The 25,020-nt window shown below is 38.0% G+C and overlaps 1 protein-coding gene across 3 annotated transcripts in view; it reads left to right on the forward strand.

The window, feature by feature from the left end:
- The window catches only part of Washc2a (WASH complex subunit 2A), a 58,015-nt gene that overhangs the window by 24,546 nt on the left and 8,449 nt on the right, over positions 1 to 25,020 (forward strand). For all 3 annotated transcript variants that reach the window (XM_026410858.2, XM_026410859.2, XM_026410860.2), the window contains exons 16-23: positions 981 to 1,117; positions 3,094 to 3,180; positions 6,898 to 6,999; positions 8,574 to 8,705; positions 9,338 to 9,507; positions 12,250 to 12,352; positions 16,366 to 16,521; positions 18,517 to 18,699. In XM_026410858.2, the coding sequence (XP_026266643.1) occupies positions 981 to 1,117; positions 3,094 to 3,180; positions 6,898 to 6,999; positions 8,574 to 8,705; positions 9,338 to 9,507; positions 12,250 to 12,352; positions 16,366 to 16,521; positions 18,517 to 18,699 (1,070 nt within the window). The remainder of the gene's footprint in view (positions 1 to 980; positions 1,118 to 3,093; positions 3,181 to 6,897; positions 7,000 to 8,573; positions 8,706 to 9,337; positions 9,508 to 12,249; positions 12,353 to 16,365; positions 16,522 to 18,516; positions 18,700 to 25,020) is intronic.

The raw sequence follows: 25,020 nt of genomic DNA on the forward strand, positions 1-25,020 counted from the left end.
GATAGAAGCAAAAACATGAGGAGAAATGATAGTCTAGCTCTTTTAGAAAGAGTGCAGGCAGGTGCATAACACACCCAGACCCATAACCTGAAATGACAGTTAATGAAATGACAATAGTCTGAGGTCCCTCACTCAATGGACATCTTTGAGAATTGGTTTGGCATCACAAAAAAGTTGTTGCCACATTCCTTGACAGATGACTATCAGGACACTCATGAGTCAGTACCCTCATTTCAGTGACCCATGCCTCATTCAGTGCAGCAGTGCTCATGGGAATTAAAGGTTGGAAACCACCCAGTAGTGTAAGCTGTGGTTGTTCCATTAAGTGGAGTTCAGAGAACAAGGTTTGTACATGTGGACTTGGGAAGATTTTCTAGGTACATTAAGTGGCAAATGCAGAAGGTAGGGCACATTGCTCAGATTGTCTTATAATTCATTTATAGTCTTGTTAGTACCTAAAATTATTATATTAACTTTTGGGAATTTAGCAGCACATATTCCAAACTATTTCTGATGTCTGTCTTGTTTGGGTGGGCAGGTAGAGTTCTGGGGCATTTCAGGGTTTGTTTTTATCTGTTTCTGTATAGTTGTATTTTTAAAAAGTAGATTTTTAGAATGGTGTGGACGTGGTGACTTATTTAAATGATGTTTCTTTCTTCAGGCTTCTCTTTTAGATGGTTAAACTAACTGCCCAGGGTTTCATTTGTGCTACTGTTGTGCTCTTTGAGAAATACCAAGGCAATGGGACTGGGGTGGTAGCTCAGTGGTGGAGCACTTCCCTAGCAAAAAAAAAAAAAAAAAAAAACAAGAGAGAGAGGGTGGGGAAGATGAAGAAAATTACCAAGGTATAACTACGTATAAGAAATAGCATGACATTTTTGTATATCCTTTGAAGGGAAAGACTTTTTTTTTTAATTTGTGAATATTATGATAGGATTTTGATGCTAGTGTCATTTTATGCTGTGATATCTTTTTTAAAGAAAAAGTCAAATCCACCAAATCCACTGCCAGTATCTTCCATGATGAAGAAGGAGATCTGTTCAAAGAAAAAGCAGAAGCTTTGCCAGAAGCTACTGTGAATCAGACAGATGAAAACAAAGCAAGGGCAGAAAAAACGGTGAGCAGGAGGGAAAATAAGGAATGTTGATCTGAGACAGTTTACTAATTCATCTGAAGCCCAGAGGGAAATATTGTTCCCTTTTATGTTTGTGTTGAAGCACTTTGAAGAATTAGAGCACCCACATACCTACAATTGTTAGGATTTTGCCCAATATTATATGCATCTGAACCTTTCTATACAGTTTTTTTCCTGAACTGCTTTTAAGTAGGTTATAGTCATTATGACATTTTATCCCTAAATATAAAAAATCTCTTTAAAGGATTTCTGTGTAATAAAAAGCCATTAACAGTTATGAGATTAATATAAGTGCTTTAGTGGAATATAATATCTAGTCTACATTCTGATTTCTCCCATTTGTCCCAACATGTCTTTGTAAAATCACACCTGACAAAAATAAGAATAACTGACATGAAATTCTCTTACGTGTAGTCCATATTCTAATTCTTTTTCTTGTCTCAAAAATTTTGTTTTAAAAAGCACTTTTTTTTTTTTTTAAACAAGATTAAAGCAATGCCTCCTATGTTTTTCTTTTTTTATGGCCAGCCAGTTGTCTTGTTGAATGTATAATAATGTGAATTTCCCTGATCATTTTACTTTAATTAAATTAGGTTTAGATTTGCCTTTTTGGCAAAAATATAGGCAGGCAAAGTGTCCACTGCCTTACCTCCCAAGACGCCTCGAGCCTACTGTGGTCTTTGTGACAGTTTGTTTGATCACTTGGTGATGTCTTGGTGATTTGTTTGATCACTGGGATTGCAGGCATACATCCAGGAGTGGTGATGTATGCCTGTAATCCCAGAAGCTCTGGAGGCTGAGGCAGGAGGATGGCACGTTCAAAGTTAGCCTCAGCAACTTGGTGAGGCCCTAAGCAACTCAGTGAGACCCTGTCACTGAATATAATACAAAAAAGGGTTGGGGATATGGCTCAGATGTTAAATGCCCTGGGTTTAATCCCCAGTACCTAAATAAATAAATAAAGGTGCTAACCACACTGCTCCACTGGAAAGGTGCCTTCATTTCTTCTATCATTAATAGACTGATGTCTAAATGATGTTTCAACACTATGAATCTCCTGTTTTCTACCAACCTTGCATGCAGTGGTTTTAATATCCACTGGTGATCTTTTCCTGAACCATTTATCCTGTAAGGAATATGAAAAAATGTCTAATTCTGCATTTCATCTATCCTTACTAGCTGACATTCTTTCGAATAGAAGTTTCTCCTCATCCCCCCCCCCCTTTTAGTGTTATTTTGGGAGTGGGTATACTTTATTCCACATGTTGTTGCCCACTCCCATCATCGTCATTTTTGTTGATTCTCAAATTGACCTGTGTCTGGCTGGTGACTGCATCCTCATCAGTCTTGAAGCTCCTTTAGCTGCTTCCTTCTCCCACTCTTCTGCACAGCTTGCACCCCCATGTTTCCTAAGTCATCTCAGTGTGTTATGACCTTACTATGAATCCTGACTTCTCTTCCTGCCACCAGAGTCCCAGCATTCAGAACATGGTGGCCCCTTGGGTAGCCTACCTTTCTAGGTATCTCTGATTGCACATGTCCCCTCTGTGAATTGCATGGTATGGGAAGTGTGTCCTGTCCCTGCTGCATCAGATATGCTTTTTGCTCTATCTTGCTTTTCTCAGTGTACTCTGTCTGGAATGCTCTTGCTTATACTGTCTCACTGTGCCTGGGCCTTGTTCATTTTGGGAATTTACTTTCTCAAGGAATTGTTTCTTTCCTCTTTCCTAACTTAAACTAATTTTTAAATTATTTTGCTTGAAAATTCTCTCTTTGTATTAATTGTGTGAACTTTGTACACACCCAAAGTCCACAGCATCTTTATTCCCAAGGTTCATGACTTGGTGCCTTCTCATAGAAGAGATTTAGTATGTTTTCTGAATGAATGATTAGGTAAACTCTAATTTTCAGGCGTGTTACTTACTAATCCTCATTTTTTCTTTTTTTCCCTCACAAAGGTTACAGTACCTTCTAGCAAAAATCTCAAGTTCTTGTCAGAAACAAAGACTCAGAAAGGTTTATTTTCGGATGAGGAGGACTCTGAGGTATGGAATTCTCTTACTTGATCATGTGTGAATGTGAGATTAGAAATTGTTTCCAAATTAGTCTTTACTTTCTTTTAAATTTGTTCTTTTTAGTTATACATGATAGTAGAATGTATTTTGACATATCATACATACATGGAGTATAACCTCCCATTTTTGTGGAGTTACTGGTCGTGTATTCATACATAAGTGTAGGAAAGTTACGTCCAGTTCATTCTACTATCTTTCCCAGTCCTAACCTCCTTCCCTTTCCCCCTTCCCCGCTGTCCAGTCCTTCTGGACAACCCCCTACCCCTCCCTATCCCCCACCCCTGCCTATTGTGAGTCAGCATTCACATATCAGAGAGAACATCCAACTTTTGGTTTTTTGGGATTGGCTTATTTTATTTAGCATGATAGTCTCCAATTCCATTCACTTACCAGCAAATGCCATAATTTCATTCTTCTTTATGGCTGAGTAATATTCGATTGTGAATGTGTACCACATTTTCTTTATCCATTCATCTGTTGAAGGGCACCTAGGATGGTTCCATAGCTTAGTTATTGTGAATTGAGCTGCTATAAACGTTGATGTGGCCATGACACTATAGTATTCTGATTTTAAGTCCTTTTGGGTATAAACCTAGGAGTGGAATAACTGGGTCAAATGGTGGTTCCATTCTAAGTTTTCTGAGGTATCTCCATACTGCTTTCCAGAGTGGTTACTCCTATTTGCAGTCTCACTAGCAATGTATAGGCATACCCATTTCCCCATACCCTCGCCAACATTTGTTGTTACTTGTATTCTTGATATTTGCCATTTTGACTGGAGTGAGATGAAATTTCAGTGTAGTTTTAATTTTTATTTGTCTAATTGCTAGTGATATTGAACATTTTTTTTCATGTTTGTTGACTGATCATATTTTTTTTGTTGTTCAGTTCCTTGAGGCATAGGACTTTAATAGTTCACTTCTTTCTTTGAAACAAATGTCTTAAAAATACATGGTCCTTAGAAAGCAGTATGTATGCAATACTTCTTACTTTAGGTATTGAATCCATTTCATCTATTGGGAGGAAAGAACTGTCTTAGGATGCTCTGATTTTACACTGTTTTTTTTTTTGGTATACATCCTAAGGCATTCTTAGCAGAATGGAAAGCAATCTGCTGCTTCCTTTTTTGATAGTCTTGCTAACTGGATAGTGGGGTCGATGCTATAGAGACATGTATTTGGTCTTCTTATGGCTAGTCACAGGTTGTGGGTAGCCTTGGTCCCTGTGGGCTGTCAGAAGCTGCACTGCTTTTTCTGACTCCCTCACACCTAGTCCTTTCAGAAGTGATTTTGGGCTCACCTTTTGGGATGGAGACCCATACAAAAATATAAAGGGAAGTAGTAAGTTCCCTTCACAGAAAAATATATGGACATGGCAGACATTTACATGTAATTTCAAGAAACTGTGGACTCTATGTTCAGCTCTCAAGGTTAGATTTTGTGCTCAAAGCCAGGATGAATACATAACTCTTTGGAGGTGGACTGATTGCACTTGATGTAAATAACACCTTTGAGATTTGCATTTCATTGAAGGCTCATGCACAGAGATAGGAATTAGCTAAAGTCTAGGTTAGCCAGATTTCTAGCCATCAAGACACCATGCAGGAGGGCCCATACTCTGAGTTACTCCATGTTTGTCACCCATTGGGGCTATACTCACATCTTAGGGTCTTTGCACTGGCTCCTGCCCCACTGGAAGGCTCTCCTCAGAAGCTCGTTGGTTTACTTTCTTACTCCTCCAGGTCTTCTGAGGCCTCAACTGATGGCCCTACAGAGGACAAGGTTGTTGGCACGCACCACACTGTGCTCCTTCTCCTCTCCTCTCTTCTGTTATTCTTAGCATGTGTTGCCAGGGGACCATGTGTATTTATTGTTTATTGTCTCTACCCCAAATTAGTTTAAGCTCCACAACATTTTGTTCCTTGCTTATATACTTGACATACTACCTCTGGTACTAATGCTTGGTATTACTTACTGTTCAGTAATTATTAAGTCCATGGAAGAAACAAATGTTGAGTTAATTTCAGGGAAAAGCCTGAAATTACTAAGTGTTCTGGTTATTAGTGTTATGAAACAAATCACAATTTTGTGCTTTCAAACATCAAGTTTTATTGTCTCTTATGGAACTAGAGGTTGACTGAGCTCAGCTTGGCAGTTGTCACTAAGGGTCACTTATATCTGAGGGAGGATGGACAAAGAATCATCCCACTCATGTGTCTGGTGCCTGGGTGGGAAAGATTCCTTGGGCCCTCTCTCTATTCCCAAGTGGTCTCCTAGCATGGCAGCTTCAAGGAAGCTGAGTCTTTTATGTGGTGATTCAGAGTTCCAAGTGAGATTCTTGAGAGAGAATAATACAGGGAAGAGCCTGTATTATTGCCTTTTGTAACCCAGCCTTGGAATCAAGTGTTCCTTATGTTGCATCTGTTTGTTGTTTGAGACAGTCAGAAAGGCCCATCCAGAAAAAATGGCAGGGGCATAGTCCCTATTTCTCGATGGTGGCAATGTCAGGGAACCAGAAAATTAAAAAAAAATCACCACCAAAGGCTTTGCCCTGTTTGTATCATCATACAATGAATGATTTTATTGGATGTTGTTGGGATTCTTAGGCAAGAAAAAGTAAAACAAGGGGAAATAAAACATTGAAGCAGAAGGAATGATTCTTTTATATCTCAAGTATGGAGCTGAAGCCTGTCCTAGGAAGTCATTTTGGGGGACATGTTTGAGGTGATTGAAATATCTTTTTTTCTCTAATACCAAGAAAGGTCCAAAATTGTGATGTAAAAATTGGTTTTTACTCTTTGGTTTGGATTGCTTTCATTTTCTGAAAGCATCAGAACACCTTTTTTTAAACCTGCATATAAAGGTGGGAGGGACATGGGACTCCATGGATCCCAGGTGAAAACCACTGTGCTGAGAAGAATTCTTCTCCAATACTCATTAGGTCTATATTTGAGGACTAATCACTGATTTAATCATTAAAAAGTTATCCAAAGAGGCCTTAGAAAATATGTTCTCATAATTATCTGGCTCTTATATATTGAAGTTCCTTTGCCTGAAGGGCTAGTTGTTCTATTTTATATTTCTAATTTCACGTGGCTCAGTTCACAGAGCTTTCTTAGCAGTCCAAGCCAACATATTAACACATTATTATTCTGATGATTTCTTCAGAATCTTGGAGGTCTTTCTGGTTTGCAAGAGCTTATAGCTATGGCTAAGGAGAATAGCAAATGGTTTTAAATAGAAACTTAGATTGTATTATTTAAAGAAAATAACATTATGATCTTAGGAGAGGGAGGTGTGAATAATGGGACAATCATAGATTTAGTAATTTGGGAATCTAGCCTCTGTTTCCATTATTGAATTTGTGTGATTGTCTCTGATTCTTTAGACAGAAAAAAGAAGCTTTTTTTTTAAAAAAAAATTTTGATAGGACATTCATTAGAAAATGTCTTTCTGCTTTACATCATTTAGGTAGGAACACAGAAGTCCCCAGAGTCCTGTGGCTCTCCTCTAAAACATCAGGCATTTGTGCCACGCACAAACGGGGCAGAGTCTGAAGCTCTTTAAAGATTGTTTTAGCCACCTTCCCTCTCCCTTTCAACCTAGATGCATGGCGACCACGATATTCTAGTCTTTAGTGTTTTGTATTGAACTGATATAACCAGCAACTTCACTCTTGATCTGACAGGATTTATTTTCTTCTCAAAATGCAAGTAAGTCCAAAGGTGCATCTCTCCTGCCCAACAAACTCCCCACGTCAGTCTCCCTTTTCGATGATGAAGATGAAGAGGTAAATATTGTTATTGCAGCACCAGATAATTAACTTTTAGATGAGTGGGAAGTTGTTGTTAATGTGGCTTTATAGCCAGAGGCCCATGTAGTAGAGAGGTGATGGGAAAGCAGTCATGCTCCCTGCAACTCATGAAACAATAATGTGTCTAGGGAAACTCATTAAGTTTTCCCAGCTATACATTGAGGAGGATGTTAGACTCCTGAACCAAGTGGTTTTTGTTTGTTGGGTTTAGTTATTTTTTGGTGCTAGCGGTTGAGCCCAAGGCCTTTCATGTGCTAGGCATGCACTCTGTGACTGAGCTACATCCCCAACTCCCAGCCTAATTCTTAAGGAAAGCTCAGTAGATTTCATTTTTTAGACTCTGCATTTGAGAAATACTGTTTAGAGAGTGAATCTGTGTTATACTCAATGATGTGCGAGAATGTCTTGGACAAAGTGGAAAAAGAATGACCATGTCCCCACTTAGCCTTTCACTCCCACCTGAATGGGGATATCAGAGTGGTGGAGAAAAATAAGAAGGGAAACAAACCAAACTTTAACCCTTACGCAGTATCATGCAGTGGGTAAGCTCATTGGTTGTCTCCTCAGACCTAGTTCCCATCATTTAACAAAAGGGACCTTCAGCAAGTAACTCAATTTTCTGTGATCTTGTATGGTTTATAGGTAAATGGGATTGTTGTGAGAACTAAAGTAACTAATGTAAAACCCTTGCACAGTTTCTAGAACAGAGTAAGTAATATGAGTGTTCACTTTTGTCACTAGTTTTCCCATTTGATGCCAGATCATGATTCTCATGACCTGTCCTACTTTACCACATTCTCCGTAAATGCTCCCTTCATTGATTTTTATGATTCGGGATGGTCCTCCTGCTTTTTCCAATCTAACCCAGTCTGGGACCTTCTGACAGTTTTGTTAAATGACTTTAAGAAGAGATACTTTTGGATACTTGACTACAAAGTAATTTACAAATGCCATTGAACTCATAATCGTCAACCCTTAGAATGCCAGGAATTTAACTATTTCTTAACTTTGTATTCTTTTTAAAAAAAATTGACCTGAAACACAAGTTATTCCATCCTCTTTCCTAGATTTGTGTTTTTTTTTGTAGCTCTAAAAGAATGGAGAAAGTCTCTTTGTTCTCTCTTTTTATCCTTTGCTCTAGTTTCTAATTCATAAAAAGAGGTGTGAGTTGCTGGCTGACTGCTCCTGGGACTCTCATGCCCACATAAGAAGGGAAACAAACCAAACTTTAACCCCCACTAGGTGGGGGCACTGAATGGGCCTCAGTTTCCCCTCCTCCCACCTTGTCCTCAAGTTGTCTTTCCCCTGCTCCTTCCTAGTATTCTGTCTTCAAGTTCAGTGGTAATCTGTTTCCCTTCCATGGGTAGAGAATGTAGTTAGAAAGGCTCCTGTGGAGTGGGATCTACTAGCAGTCAATGATTTTTTCCCCCAGATGTGTTATTTTCTGTTATTGATGGAGACCCAACTCCCTTTGACATGGGAGAACAACTTTACATTTTCTGTTTTATGTGTATGAAGCTATCATACCTCTCCACCATTTGTATTTCTAGGATAATCTTTTTGTGGTTCCAGCTGCTACAAAGCAGACATCATCTCTACAAACTCAGAGTCAAGAGAAAGTAAAACCCTTGGAGCAGTCCAAAAAGAAAGCATCTACTTTGTTGTTCAGCAGTGATGAAGAGGTGGGTTAAGATTTTGCCTGAAGAGGAGGAAGAAGATAGTATCTGAGGGGATTTAAGAAATCATAGCTAACCCAAACATTGTTTTTTTTTTTTTTAACCTACTCCTGTTTCATACTTAGTGAAGATCATTTACCAAAAAATAATGTTTATAAGGTTGTGTCTTTTCTTAAAGATATTTAATATGTCTAATACAGTGAATTAAAGATTACTGTTCAAAACAGTGAGAATAAGTGTGGCCCCTAAATTATAATCCATGCTAATTCAGATGAGTTAGGCCATGTAGAGAAGTAAAGATTTCTCACGCATCACAAGGTTCATGTCTGAGGCCCTGTACCAAAAGGCAAATCAACAAAGGAAAAGCAAACATGTTATTTAAGGTAAGTTTTAGGCTTCTTTGGAAGCCATCAGAAATGAAGGCTCAGAGAAACAGGAAAACATGCTAAGTCTGAGGAAGACATGCTTAGTTTAGAGAAGCATGATTGGACAAAGAGGTATGAACTAGTGGTAATAAGCTGGGGAGCATTTGGCAAAATCTGTTCGTTCTGAGTTTTCTCTAGGATAGGCAAGTATCTACCATTGAGCTGTGCCTCAACCTCAGGGAGGATTTTTAATAATGTGTTTTATGTTTTAAGGACCAGTGGAATATTACTGATTCACAGACCAAGTCAGCATCTGACAGCAGGTCCAAAGGAGAACTCCGGGACTCAGGAACCAACCAGGGCCAGGAGGCCAAGGTGGTGAAAAAAACGAGTCTCTTTGAAGAGGATGATGAAGATGATCTATTTGCTATTGCCAAGGACAGGTGAGATGGCCATTGTAAGAAATTATTTACTCAGTGTGTATAGCAGTGAGGAAAGATTTTCAGCGCCCAAGATGGTCATTGTTTCCACTGCTAAAGTTTGGCACTTCCTAGTCCCAACACAAGTGCAAATGCAAATGTCCTTGCCTTTCATAGGCAAGTCTTCTTCCTCAATACTGAGAAATGTTTGTCTTGGATCCTTATATTGATTTTATCTGTTATTTTTTTTAACCATGAAATATTCTTTTTCTTAGTTTGTCAAGGGTTTAAGTTTTGTGTTTGTTTTGTTTTTTCTCAGGGCTACCCTAAAGATTGTATAGTTTGGTCAAGGTTACTTAAAAGTTTGTCATTTCCATAGAAGTCACTTTGCACTGAAAAACATCCTGTTAAGGGGATAGTTCTCTGCAGAGCTCTAGTTTCCTACCAGGTTTCGGGAGTCCTACCCGCCCTGAATGACTCTCCACATTGACACTTAAACTGAAGCTGGCAAGAAACTTAGAATAAACATGGGCCGTGTTGATGTAACATGCTGCCTGATTCGCTGTGGGTTCAAAATAACTCTCACCAATAATACTTTTTTCTCTTGAAAACTTTAAATGATTAATTTGAAAATAATCTGACTAGTAGTAGCATAAAGGGGCAATTGATTGGACCTGTCAATCCCGTACCTTAGTGTGATTATGCTTCATTAGATTTAAAAATAACTCAGGCTCAGTGGTAGAGCACTCACCTAGCATGTGTGAGCACCAACTAAAAATAAATAAAACAAAGTTGTAGATGTGTCCATCTACAACTAAAAACTTGAAAAATTTTAAAAGTAAAAATAAAAGTACCTCATATTTTTACCTCCAAATATTGTCTTCTCTTCAGATTTCACCATTCTCTGCTTTAGGCTCCCATGTCTTGACCTCTTTGGCTTCTGGTTCAGAATATAGGCTCTAGAATCCCAATACCTGATGTTAAATTCTGGCCTTGCCATCTCCTATTTGAATAACCTTGGGCAAATTTATCTAATTTATCTGTACCTCAGTTTCCTCATTTCTTATAGAGTTGTTGAAATGATTCAATGAAACCCAAATCCAAAATGCTGAGCACAATAGCTGGTATGTTGCCAACACTTAGACATTGTCATTCATCATGATAAATGCAGGGGATGTGTTTCATTCCTTTCTTTTCGATGCTGTTTCTCCTGGGACACTATTCTTCCTTTTTTTTTTTTTTTCCTGGCCAGCTTCTTTCAAGAGGTAGTATAAGTCCTCTCTTAAGAAGCCTTCCCTGACCTGAACAAATAAGAAAGAGAAGGAATAGGGTAAAGAGTGGAGAGCAGACACAGCTCTACCTTCATGAACACTCCACTGCAGTTGAGTACTCCGTGTACTTTGGGGGAAGTTACCTGTATATCAGCATGCCCCCTGACACATTCATAGTCATAATCTGATCATAGTCATAAACTGAACATCTCATTTATAAATTCTGATGACTGCCATGTACATTATCTGGTTTTCAGTAGTGCTGTCTGTGCCCTAGACTCATTCCATCTTCAGTTGTTCCTAAGGTTGTCTATAAAATTTTATATGTGGAAAGTAGTGCATAGCTTTCATCAGATTTCAGAAGAAAGTTTTATAGACAATAAGTGTAGGTGAGGATGTAGAAGAACTATAAACCTCATATACTGCTGGTGGGAATGTAAAATGGTTCAGCCAGTTTGGAAAACAGTTTAGCACTTCCTCAAAATGTTAAACATAGAGTTAACCATATGATCCAATAAATTCATTCCTAAGTATATACCTAAGAGAAGTGAAAAATGTATATTCATACAGAAGCGTACATGAATGTTTATGTAGCATTGTTCATAGTAGCCCCAAAGTAAAAACAACCTAGATATTCATCAACAGATGAATAAACAAAATGTTGCATAACCATGCATTATTTATTCATGAATTACAAGGAATAAAGTAATGATACATACTACGCTTTGGATGAAACTAGAAAATGTTAGGTTAACTGAAAGAAGCCAGTCATAAAAGACCAGAAAGAGAGAGACTATGATTCCATTTCTATGAAATGTCTGGAGTAGGTAACTCCAGAGAGGTAGAACATAGAATGGTAGCTGCCAGGGTTTATGGGGAGAAGGGACTGGTGAGTGACATGGACTTTCTTTTTTTTGGATGATAAAGATGTACGCCAAGATTGTGATGATAGTTGCACAGTGAAAATATGAAAATCCACTGATGTGTGTACTTTATGGGGTTAATTTTATGGTATGTAAATTATGTCTCCTTAAAGCTACTATGAAAAAAGAAGTAGAAGGTAGATCACAAGGCCACTTCCCAAAGCTGGCTGTGGCCCTGTGCTCTGTCTAAGCACCTGTCTTCCTGTCCTTGGAAGAAGGCATATCTGAATTCTCTGGTTCTTCCTCTGCTGTAGGAGGTGGTGAGGGGAACGCTACATCTGTGAATGCCAAGGCATCAGGTGCTTGCAGAGCTAATAGCTAATGCACCTACACTGACTGAAAGTGACTGACAAGAGTCTAATGACAAGGACCCTGGACTCTTCTACTTAAGTGATTCTTCTTCATAGGTTACTAGCTAGGGACAAATTTCTCCTATTTAAAAGTTTTTCTTATTTGCTTTCAACTGTGTAAGATCAATAGAAGATGATAGGTGGGTTGCTTTAGGTATGGCTTATTATTTTTGTTTTTAAATTACTTTTGCCTTGAGTTTGACCTTTTGTTTGTTCATATAGTCAAAAGAAGACCCAGAGAGCATCACTCCTCTTTGAAGATGACGCTGATAGTGGAAGCTCTCTATTTGGCTCTCCTCCTGCATCTGTTCCTCCTGCAGCAACGGTATTCTTAATCTCATAGACCCAGGAAATAGCATAAATAGTAATACTACCCTGAGTCAGCTCTAAAAATCTGACTTTGGAGATTGAGTCTTAGGGAAGAACTTGTTTGCCTAGTTTAAAAAGAGCTTTTTTGGTTAGTGGTATTCTCCAGGTGGAGCACATGTGCATGCAAAGCCTAAAGAAAAGGATTCTTCCTTGTCATGTAGCCTGTTCAGTCAAGAGTGGGGATAAGAAACTGCCAAGGGAGACAGAGTCCAGTGGCATGGAGTTCTGCAAATGTTGGACTAGGCCAGTTAAGGCATGGGTTAGTCAAGTTGCTTTCATTGTGACGAAAACATCCAAGATAATGAACTTATAAGGAGGGAAGGTTTGTTTGGGCTTACCTTTCAATCCATGACCAGTTGGCTCAGTTACATTTGGAACCATGGTAGCAAAGTTCGTGATGTTAGGAGCACAGGCAGAGGAAGCTGCTTACTTCATAGCACCCTGGAAGCAAAGAGAAAGGAAGGGAATGGAGTGCCAGTATCCCCTCCAGGGACACACCCTGGAGACCTAAGTTCCTTCTATTAGGTCCCTTCTCTTAAAAGTCCCACGTGGGGGACTAAACCTCTAACACATGGTCCTTCAGGGAACATTCCAGATCCAAACTATAGCAAGGCATAAATCATCCTCTTGGGAACATGTTTTATGTGCTAACTACCCCTTTGGTCCTGGTTTATGTTAATAGCCAGTGAGTAAAAAGCAAGGAAATTCTTTCATGTGCTAAAAATACAACATGTGTGAACCTTGAGGATATTATGCTAAGTGTAATAAACTAATCAATCACAAAAAACCCCCATATACTGTATGATTCTACTTATATGGGACTGCTGATGTAGTCAGAGTCAAAGGTATAGGAAGTATAATGGTAGTTCTCAGGAACTAAAGGGAGAGGGAAATGGGGAGTTGTTTAAGGGTATTGAGTTTCAATTTTGCATGATGAAAAAATTCTGCAGATTGGTTGCACAACAGTGTGGATACACTTAAATCTATATACTTCAAAATGGAAGGTGGTAAAATATATGTTTGTTTGTTTTATGTAAGTTTTTTTGTTTTTTTTAAATTTTGTGATAAGGGGGGAGAATAGCTATCAGTGGCTATGTGGTCCAACTACCCTTTCAATGATTACTTCTGAATGATATTACTCCCATCTTGTGAACTAAAAAGTTTAGCCATCTTTGATGTTAGTTTTGTATCAAAAAGGACTATTAAAAAAAGAGAGGAAGGTGCCATTAGGATGTATTTGTCCAGGAACCAAGGCATACTGGGATCTTGCCACTAGGCCATATCTCACTCCTCCCCAGCATTCTCTCTCTGGCTGTCCATATTTGCACATAGGAAAAAGTGAGACCAAGCACTGTCTTAATACCAACTTCTGATTAACAACCCCAAAAGGAAATCTGGAACTTCTTAGGCTAGGCTTTATCGAGACCCCCTATGCCTGAGCAGTAGTGGCCTGAAAGATCAAGAATCACTGGACACAGAGCCTTAGCCTTACTACTACTCTACTCTTCTTCACCTTGTTTATTACACTTAGCATAATGTCCTCAAGGTTCACATGCTGTATGTAGCACATGAAAGAATTTCCTTGCTTTTTACTGATTGGCTATTAACATAACTGAGAAGCACTTTCCCTAGGACTGTGCAGCTAGGGATTGGGGCACCTATAACTAACATGGTAACAGGTTCTTCATCAAGATTACACACACCTGTAATCTTGGCTACCTGAAAGGCTCAGGTAGGAAGAGTGCAAGTTCAAGGCCCTCCCTCAAAATAAATAAAAGAGCTAGGATGAAGCTCAGTGATAGAGAGCATGCCTAGCATGAGTAAAGCCCTAAGTTCAATCACCAGCATCATACATGTGCACACACACACAAAGAAAACAAAAAAGGAGAAGCTTAAGACATGAATGTTAAGAAGCTAAGTAGCCTACACACTATTTTTCTACCCTTTGTGAAATATAATTACCTTTAGACAATAGTAGATAAGACGTATGTATTTTTTGTTTGTTTTATTTTTGTTTAGAGATCTTAGGGTATATATGGAGGAAAAGGCAAATAGGTGTCCCTCCTCCAAAGAAAATATTTTAAAGTAAGTTAAATGTAAGTTGTTTGTAAGCATATCAAGAAAATAAATTTCAACTGAGGATGTTGGTTCAGTGGTAGAGCACCTGCCTAGCATTTGTGAGACCCTGCACCAAAAAAGAAAAGACAAGAAATTTCATCACGAGAATTAAGAGTGAGCTTATCTGCAAGAAGCTTTAAAACGAGTATGGTGAGTGGCATGTTCCTCAGTTTAAAGACCAGAGTCATATGAAGGGAGAATATTTTGCCCTACTTAAGTCTCTTCTTTGTTCCCAATCAACTTGCTGCAGAAATTTGCATAGTTTCTAGTGAGTCCAGCATATTTCATAACACTTATTTTCCTTTAATCCCTTTAGTATTGACTTATCTCTTTTAAAGTTTTTTTGTGAACTTCCAGTCTTCTTTTATTTCAAGTTGAAATCATTTTGCATTTTAAGTTCTCATCCTAACAATAACTAAAAATCATCCCTTTCTTAATTTCATTTATAACTCTTTTTCTGATGTGGATAATAATGTCATCCCTTAGTTTCCCATATCTACATTCCTTGCTTCAAACCTCACTTTCTCATAGCATCTAATCTAGTTAGTATAATATAGTTATGGTTTTTTTTTTTCCTTAAGAATCTGTTGATAATTCACTTGCCCCAATGGTGTTGATAACTCTAGGTGAGTCTCAAAACTTTAGTTCCTAATCTCTAAAAAATCTCTGCCTTCCAGAGGAGGAAGAGATGAGGGACAAGCCAAAGGGTTTGCAAATTCGAGCAACTACTTAGTTTAAAAATGTCATAACTAGCTATAGAAATATGATGTATGGTTCTTTCAAATGAACAAATGTACATTACCAATTAGAAAGTAGAGTAAGTGCCAGATAGAGAAATAATATGTTTATTCAATGAAGCAACTGATTACTGAAGAACAGGAAAACCTTCATGGGTGATGTGTGAGCTGGACTCTGCTATAAATATGAGGATTTGCTTCTGCATGCCAAGAGGGGAACATGGTATGGAAATATAGAAGTCTTCAGTAAATTTAAGGGATGATGAGGAATGGGGAGGCACAGATGAAGAGAGGGATACAGACTAGAGTGTCTGTTGATTGCCATTTACTTAATGCAAAAAGTGCAGTTTTGGGCTTGGAGATGAAGTAATATGGCAGGGATTTTTATTTTAGTAGGATGGCTCTGGATGATGCTTAAGAGTTGAAATGTTAAGAAGAGGGAAGCACAGAGAGAGTAATTGTCCTGGCATCATGGCAAGGTCTATTTTTTTTTTTTTTTTAGAGAGAGAATTTTTTTAATATTTATTTTTTAGTTTTCAGTGGACACAACATCTTTATTTTATTTTATGTGGTGCTGAGGATCAAACCCAGCGCCTCGTGCGTGCCAGGCTAGTGTGTTACCGCTTGAGCCACATCCCCAGCCCACACGGTCTATTTTTTTTTTTTTTAAAGAGAGAGAGAGAGAGACAGACAGACACAGAGAGAGAATTTTAATATTTATTTTTTAGTTTTCGGCGGACACAACATCTTTGTTGGTATGTGGTGCTGAGGATCGAACCCGGGCCGCACGCATACCAGGCGAGCGCGTTACTGCTTGAGCCACATCCCCAGTCCATACAAGGTCTATTTTTAAGGGAGGACAGGGTGGGATTGACAGGAGGTGAAAAGGAGACAAAACAAATGTTTATGGCAGCAGAAACTGAAGTGCTGTGGCCAAAGTCTAGGGAGTAGTGTTTATCTTCTGTTGGTGCCTCCCCCACTGTTCTGTGCACTGTCCTTCCATAGTTCACTTATGTCCCAAGAGGACTGGTTTTGGTCTTTCTGTACATTGTCATACTAGTCAGGCACATTTTTTTGGGTGCTGTTGTTGCAAATTTTACTCTTTTCTTGACAGAAGAAAGAGACTGTCCCTGAGGTGCCACCTTTGCTGTTCAGTGATGAAGGTGAGAAGAAGACACAAGTTGGAGTGAAACCCACAGATAAGAATGTCGAGAGTGCCAAAGCATCATCAGACTCGGGGAAAATTGACACAGCTGCGACAGCAGGAAAGGTAGCCTTTGTTCTTGTATCCCAGTGTGTTTGTGTCTCTTACGTTATTGTAACACACACAAACCCTTATCATCTTTCCACCATAGAAAATGAATGACTCATTTGTATGAAGACTTGAAAACAATGAAAAGTTTGAAGAAGACTGCCTCTGCTCCCACCCCCACCCCCACCTGTAGGCGCTTGATTTTTGTTCCCTTTTTTAGATACACGTGTGCACACAGTGGTGTGCGGGCTTCCTGTTCTGTGTTGTTATTGACATGTTCATGTCATTGCATATTTCTCTTCCACATCTTTCTTGTTTTTTCATTTTGCCTTTCTCTCTGTATATGTGCTCTTTTTGGCTTCTCCTAAGTGCTGTTCCTCGTTCCATTAGTTTTCCTCTACTCCCCACCTGTGATTGAGTTAAGATGCCAGAAGATTTTAGTTCATCCTTTTACATCTGGTTAATATTGGCTGTGAATTACAGAGTAGAGTCAAATGTGTACTTTTTCTCAAACAGCTTTTGCCATCTCTTGCTAAAGGCCTTATGGCGAATGCTGCTGGCCACATCCGGGAATCCAGTACCAGTACTTGCCTTTGGTTTCTGTTTATCTCATCTTTTTCCTAAATTTTCTTAAACTTTGTGGGTCTAAGTGTTCAGGTTTAATATCTCTCCCCAGGGAATGTATGAAGATTATTACATTTACTTTTTTCATGGAAACTCCTTGGAGCTATAGTAATACAAGTGTATATTTGTACCTATGTCCCTGTGACCTTCTTTTCCCAGTGGCTTCATTTAGACCTGAATTACCTGGTCCTAACCCATTCCATACTTGATTCTTATTATGCTATCCTCTTCCTCACTTGAGGATTGGGGCTGGGTTTGTTTGTTCACCATCATGTTGATAGCCTGTTACCTTGCACATGATAGGTGCTATTTTATAAAGTACATATTTCTTCAAAGAAGCATGTTTTTCCACAGTTTAGCCACTCTGAAATTAGGATGCCTCACGATCAATGGCATGTTTAATCGGCATTGTTTTTCTTTCTTGGTGGTACATAAATGATAAAATAATTTTTAAAAAAGAACCACTATTATTCTAAGTCCCCGTGTGGTGGTGCATGCCTGTAATTCTTGCGGCTTTGGAGGTGGAGGCAGGAGGATCGTGAGTTCAAAGCCAGCCTCAGCAATTAGTGAGACTCTAAGCAACTCAATGAGACCCTGTCTCTAATAAAATACAAAATAGGACTAGGAATGTGGCTCAGTGATTGAGTGCCCCTGAATTTAATCCCTGGTAACCCCTGCTCCCCAAATTATTTTAGTTGTAGATGGATGCAATACCTTTATTTAATTTATTTATTTTTATGTGGTGCTGAGGATTGAACCCAGTGCCTCATACGTGCTAGGCAAGCGCTCTAACACTGAACCACAAACTACCCAGCCCATAATAGTAGTTCTTATGATCAGTGCTATCTTGCCTGAGTTGTGATAGTATTTCAATGAATAAGTGTTGCATTTTATGATTATTTTAGTGATCAACCTAATTGCATACACAGAGTATTTCTTCTACAAGTTGAGTGTCTGGTTTTGCTTAGTATGTTTCCCCTTGGGACTGGCATAGTAGTTCAATATTAGAAAATACATGATTGTTTCCAGTAATTGACATACGATGCTTCTGTGACTTAGAAGTTCTTTTCTAACTCATGAGCAACCTGTGTGCATCAGGGTTCTAACTGTATATCTACTAGCAGAGGGGCAGGACTTATGGTCTTAAAGTGTTTGGAAAAATTACCTTTGACTATAGATTATCTCTACAGGACTTCATTTGAGCAGTAATTGAGAACTGACCTCACTCAGTGTTCTGTCACATGAGAGTAGATACAATTAGCTATCATGCTCTGAATCATGTAAATATGGCAGTTAGTTATTGAATCAGTAAGGACCTTGTGAGGCCCAAAGTGGGATATTTATTCCCAGTTATTGATTTTTTTTTTCTTTTTCTTTTTCCATTTTCAGGAAGGACTTTTGACTACATCTGCTCAGGATGCAGCCAAGAATTCTGATTTATTTTCTTCATCGTCTTCATTAGACAAAGGAACCAAGGGTAGAACCAGAACTGTTCTTAGCTTGTTTGATGATGAAGAGGATAAAATGGAAGATCAAAACAACATTTCTGCTCCACAGAAAGAAGTAGGAAAGGTGAGCAAAACATGATAAAAGTTTACATCTTAGACAAGATAAAAGAATCCTATTTCATGGTGTTCATTCTGTTGTTGAGTTACTGAAGAAACCTTAGCTTTCAATAAAGAATGTAACTGACTCTCTCAAGTCATTTAGGTATTCAGGAGTCCAAATCAGTGACTCTCAGATAGCATTGTTGGATAGGAGATTAGAATTTCACCTGCCTCTCTCGAGCTTTTTAGACCTTATTTCTCTTAGCAAACCTTTGCCCTTTGACTAGTTATAGGATATGAACAATAGAAAAGGTAAGTTAGGCCAGATCTGTACACTTACATTATGTCTGGCATTTAGTTTTAGAAATATATGTTGTACATGGACCTTTCGTGTTTATCGGGTATCAGCATCCTTTTTTTTTTTTTTTTGTAAAGGGCTATATAGTGACTATTTTTGCTGTTGCAGGTCATATGGGTTCTCTCATTGCTGCTCAGCTCTACCCTTGGTAGTGTGAAAGCAGCCCTAAAAAATACTAAAATGACTGGATATGATTATGTTCCAGTAAATTTTATTCAAAGTAAGTGACAGTCAATCTGTGAGACTGATAGTATCCAGATATTAAAAATACACAGACTCATCACAAGAAAACTACTGACCAATATCTTTAATGAATATAAATGCTAAAGTCCTCAATAAAATGCTATAGTAAACCCAATCTATTAAAATATGAAAAAGATTACATAGCATGACAAGTGGAATTTCTCCCAGAAATTCAAGGTTGGTTGAACATTTGAAAATGAATTGATATAATATATCATATCAGTAAAATAAAGGATAAAAAGCATGTGGTCATCCCAGTAGAGGCAGAAAATGTACTTGATAAAATAAAAACCCTCAATAAATTAAGCATGGAAGGAAACTTCCTCAACTTGATAAAGGACATTTGTGAAAACCCATAGCTGACTTTATACTTAATTGTGAAAGACTAAATGCTGTTGCTTTTTTTTTATTGTTTGTTCAAAACATTACAAAGCTCTTGACATATCATATTTCATATATTAGAATCAAGTGGGTTATGAACTCCCATTTTTACCCCAAATACAGATTGCAGAATTGCATCGGTTACACATCCACATTTTTACATACTGCCATATTAGTGACTGTTGTATTCTGCTACCTTTTCTATTCTCTACTATCCCCCCTCTCCTCCCCTCCCATCTTCTCTCTCTACCCCATCTACTGTAATTCATTTCCCTCCTTGTTTATTATCCCATTCCCCTCACAACCTCTTATATGTAATTTTGTATAACAATGAGGGTCTTCCTCCATTTCCATGCAATTTTCCTTTTTTCTCCCTTTCCCTCCCACCTCATGTCTCTGTTTAATGTTAATCTTTTCTTCCTGCTCTTCCTCCCTGCTCTGTTCTTAGTTGCTCTCATTATATCAAAGAAGACATTTGGTATTTGTTTTTTAGGGATTGGCTAGCTTCACTAAGCATAATCTGCTCTAGTGCCATCCATTTCCCTGCAAATTCCATGATTTTGTCATTTTTTAGTGCTGAGTAATACTCCATTGTGTATAAATGCCACATTTTTTTTATCCATTCAACTATTGAAGGGCATCTGGGTTGATTCCACAGTCTAGCAATTGTGAATTGTGCTGCTATGAACATCGATGTGGCAGTATCCCTGTAGTGCGCTCTTTTAAGGTCTTCAGGGAATAGTCCTGGAAGGGCAATAGCTGGGTCAAATGGTGGTTCCATTCCCAGCTTTCCCAGGAATCTCCATACTGCTTTCCAAATTGGCTGCACCCGTTTGCAGTCCCACCAGCAATGTACAAGAGTACATGACTGCATTTATTATTATTATTATTATTTTTTATTTTAAATGCTGTTGCTTTAAGATCATGAATAGATAGGGACATTCACTCTTGCCAATTCCAATCAACTTTGTACTGGAGATTCTAAGCAGGGTAGTTAGACAAGAAACTAAATTAAAATGCATCCAGATTGGAAAAGAAGAGTTAAACTATATCTATAGCATGTCCTAAAGTATCTATTCAAAGTAATTAAATTCAGCAAGATTATAGAATATAAGATCAATATTTTAAAACCATTTATAATTTTATATGCCAGAAACAGTCTGAAAATGAAATTAAGAAATCAATTCCATTAACAGCACCAACAAAAAAATAAAGTACTTAGGAATAAATTTAACAAAAGAATTGCAAGACTTGTATATTAAGAACTATGACAGTATGGAGAGAAATTAGAGACTTAAAATAGATAGAAAAACATCTCATATTTATGGATTGGAAGCCTTAATATGTGAAGATGACAGTATTCCCCAAATTGATCTACAGATTGAATGCAGTCCCTATCAGAATTCCTCATTGCTTTTTGCAGAAATGGACATGCTGATCCTAAAATTTTTATAAAAGTGCAAAGAACTCAGAATAGCCAGCAATCTTGGAAAAAAAGAAAGTTACACTCTCTGATTTCAAAACATACTTCATCACAGTATAGTACTGGCATAAGGTTAAAATATATAGATCAGTGGAAGATAATTGAGAATTCAGAAATAAACACTTCAACAGTCAGTTTTTGATAAGGGTACCAGGATAATTCAATGGAGAAATAATATTTATTCAACAAATAGTGCTGACCCACTCATAAGCCACATGCAAAAGAAAGAGGTTGAATTGTTACCTCATCCTACACACAAAAATGAACTTATAATGGTTCAAATATACATGTAAGAACTAAAACAGTTAGTATATGAGTAAATGATTATGACCTTAGATTAGGTAAAGCTTTCTTAACTATGACATCAAAAGTACAGGTGACAAAAAAGTAGCCAAATTGGACTTTATTAAAATTAAAAATAGTTGTGCTTCAAAAAATACCACCAAAGCTGGGTACAGTGGTGCATGCCTGTAATACCTGTGGCTTAGCTGGCTGAGTCAGGAGGATCACAAGTTCAAAGCCAGCTTCAGTAATAGTGGGGCACTAAGCAACTCAGTGAGACCCCGGCTCTAAATAAAATGCAAAATAGGGCTGGGGATGTGGCTCAGTAGTTGAGTGCCAGAGTTCAGTCCCCAGTAAACAACCCCCACCCACCCATTACAAAAAAAACCACACACACACAAAAAAAACCCCCGACCATCAAGAAAGTGAAAGGATGACCCACAGAATGGGAGAAAATTCTTTCAGATATTTGCTAAGGGATTATATTTAGAGTATGTGAAAGAATTAAAACTCAGTAATAAAACTCGATAAAAAGATGACCCCCCCTTTTTTTTTTAAAGAGAAAGGATGCAAATAGAAGTTTCTACAAAGAAAATACACTCATTGGCAAAACACATGAGAAGATACTCTGCATCATTAGTCATTAGGGTAGTACTAATCAAAACCATAATGAGATGCCCACTAGGAAGGCTACAACTCAAAAAAGGGAGTTACAAGTTTTGAGGAGGTGTGAAGAATCTGAAACCCTCATTTTTTCCTTCTGAGAATGTGAAATGGTTCAATCAGTTTGAAAAACCATTTGGTGGTTCTTCAACTTGTGAAAGCATAGAGTTACCACATGACCCAGCAGTTCCACTTCTAGGTTTATCCAAAACGGATGAAAACACATTCACACAAAAATGTGAATATGAATGTTTCAGCAGCATTGTTTATAGTAGCCAAAAGATGGAAACAACCCGAATGTGCATCCACTGAAGAATGGGCACGCACAATGTTTTCTACTCATTCAATGGATTACAACGGTCCCTCCTTATCAAAGATTTTTCTTTCCACAGTTCCAGTTACCTTCAGTTAGCTATACCCTGAAAATCTTAAATGGGAAATTCCAGAAATTTGTAAGTTTTAAGTTGTGCCCCTTTCTGCATAACATGATAAACTGCACACCATCCCTCTCCATTCACCCTTGATATTGTACATCCCTTTGTCAAGCTTATCCACTCGGTGTAGGATACCTGTCCAGTAGTCCCTTAGTAGTGTTTTGTGTTTTTGCAGTTAAGAAATCCTTATTTTACTTAATAATATCCCCCAAACACGAGAGTAGTGATACTGGCAATTTTAAAATGCCAAAAAGAAATAATAAGGAGGCCTTCCTTTTAGGCAAGGTAAAAGTAATAGACTTAAGGAAAAGAAAAAAATCATGTGCAGAGGTGGCTAAGCTCTATGCTAAGAACAAATCTGTCACCTTGTGAAGGAAGAGAAAGAAATCCATGCTGGTTTTGTTCTACATCTCACACTGTAGAAGGTATGGCCACAGTGGGTGATAGGTGCTTATTTATGGTAGAAACAGCATTGGATTATAGACTTCCATACTCTTGAGGTTTCAGGTATCTACTGGGGGTCTCAGTGTGTATCCCCCACAGGTAAGGGAAATCTGCTGATTTATTTATCGACAAGAAGTATGAAGTAAATAGGAGGAATGAGTTCTAATACTCTATGGCCCAATAGGGTGACTATAATTCACAACAATCCATTGTCTATTTTTATAAAGAACTTTAGAGGGCTGGGGATGTGGCTCAAGCGGTAGCGCTCGCCTGACATGCGTGCGGCCCGGGTTCGATCCCCAGCACCATATACCAACAAAGATGTTGTGTCTGCCGAGAACTAAAAAATAAATATTAAAAATTCTCTCTCTCTCTCTCTCTCTCTCTCTTTCTCTCACTCTCTCTTTAAAAAAAAAAAAAAAGAGAAAAGAAAAAAAAAAGAACTTTAGAAAGAGTTTGAAGTTTTCTGATCCACAGAAATGATAAATATTTAAGGAGATGGAAATGTTAATTATCCTGATTTCATCATTGCACATCATGTATAGGTGTCCGGTTACCACGCAGTACCCCATAAGACAGAAAGTAGATGAGTGGTTGCCTGGGGCTGAGTAAAGTGGGTGGTCAGGAATGGAAAGTGACCACTAATGGTTTGGGGTATGTTTGGGTGATGAGAGTGTTCTAAGTTTAGATTGTGGTGATGGTGCTTGCACATGTTGTGTGAGTTATCTCAACAGAGATGTTTGGGGAAAAAAACTGGTTTGGCTTCTCGTAGAATCCCATTTTTTTTTTTTAATATCAAACTGAATAGTTTGTATTGATTTCTACAAAAATGTTTTATGAATTCTTTGTTACACCAGTGGAATAATCCTATTTGTAAATGAAAGCTGCACATAGTGAATATAAATGTTTTACTGTATTTTCTCATGCAGTGTGTGGTTTGGGTACTGTTTTTCATGATTTGAAACTTTTAAGTTTAGTTTCTGTGTTAAACTGGTTCTTATATATTAATAATAATTAATCATTAGTTAACAATGTAATTTAATTTGTTCAGAAGTGGGGTTTTGTTCTTAATCTTTTGTTTGTTTAGGCTGTCATAATAATGAATAGGGATGAATTTTAGAATGTCAGATCTGAAGCATGATATCTTCAAACCAAGTAATGTGAACAGTAATTTTTATATGTCTGTTATCCTAGCAAACAAAAAATAACTTTTATGGAGTCTGAAGGTAGCGGGATGGAAGGCTTAGGAGATGGCTTGCTGGTCATGCCTGTGCCATGTCTGTGGACTAGGGATACATGCTTGATCCACTCTGGTTTTTGGGATTAAGTCACTGGTGCCTGTTGTTCCTTTTAGGAATGAGAACTCATTTAATTTTGTTTGTATTCCAAAATGTTTCTCATGGAACTCATGGATTTTTTAAAAAATAAATGCTCAGATACCACACAAGGGTTGAAAGATGATCTTTCTAGATTATGTTTTCTGTATTCATAAATTTACTTTCCTCTATTTTTGATAGCTCTACAGTATTCTATTATGTGAATAAATTGCTTCAACCTTTTGCCAGTATAAGCAGAACTGCAGGGGACACCTTTCTTGTGTCCATCTTGGTACTTGTGACTTTTGACTAATAAATCCTTAGAAATCTAATCACATTGGAACCGCCATTTGATCCAGCTATCCCACTCCTTGGTCTATAGCCAAAGTTTTTAAAAACAGCATGCTACAGGTACACAGCCACATCAATGTTTATAACAGCACAATTCACAAAAGCAAAACTATGGAACCAACCTAGATGCCCCTCAGTAGATGAGTGAGTAAAGAAATTATGGTATATGTACACAATGGAATATTACTCAGCAATAAAAGAGAATAAAATGATGGCATTTTCAGATAAATGGACGGAGTTAGAGAAGATAAAGCTACGTGAAGTTAGCCAATCCCTAAAAACCAAAAGGCGAATGTTTTCTCTGATATAAGGAGGCTGATTCATAGTGGGGTTGGGAGTGGGAGCATGGGAGGAATAGATGAACTCTAGATGGGGCAGAGTGGTGGGAGGG

The sequence above is a fragment of the Urocitellus parryii genome, chromosome 5 (assembly GCF_045843805.1).
Source record: "Urocitellus parryii isolate mUroPar1 chromosome 5, mUroPar1.hap1, whole genome shotgun sequence".
Lineage (NCBI taxonomy): Eukaryota > Metazoa > Chordata > Mammalia > Rodentia > Sciuridae > Urocitellus > Urocitellus parryii.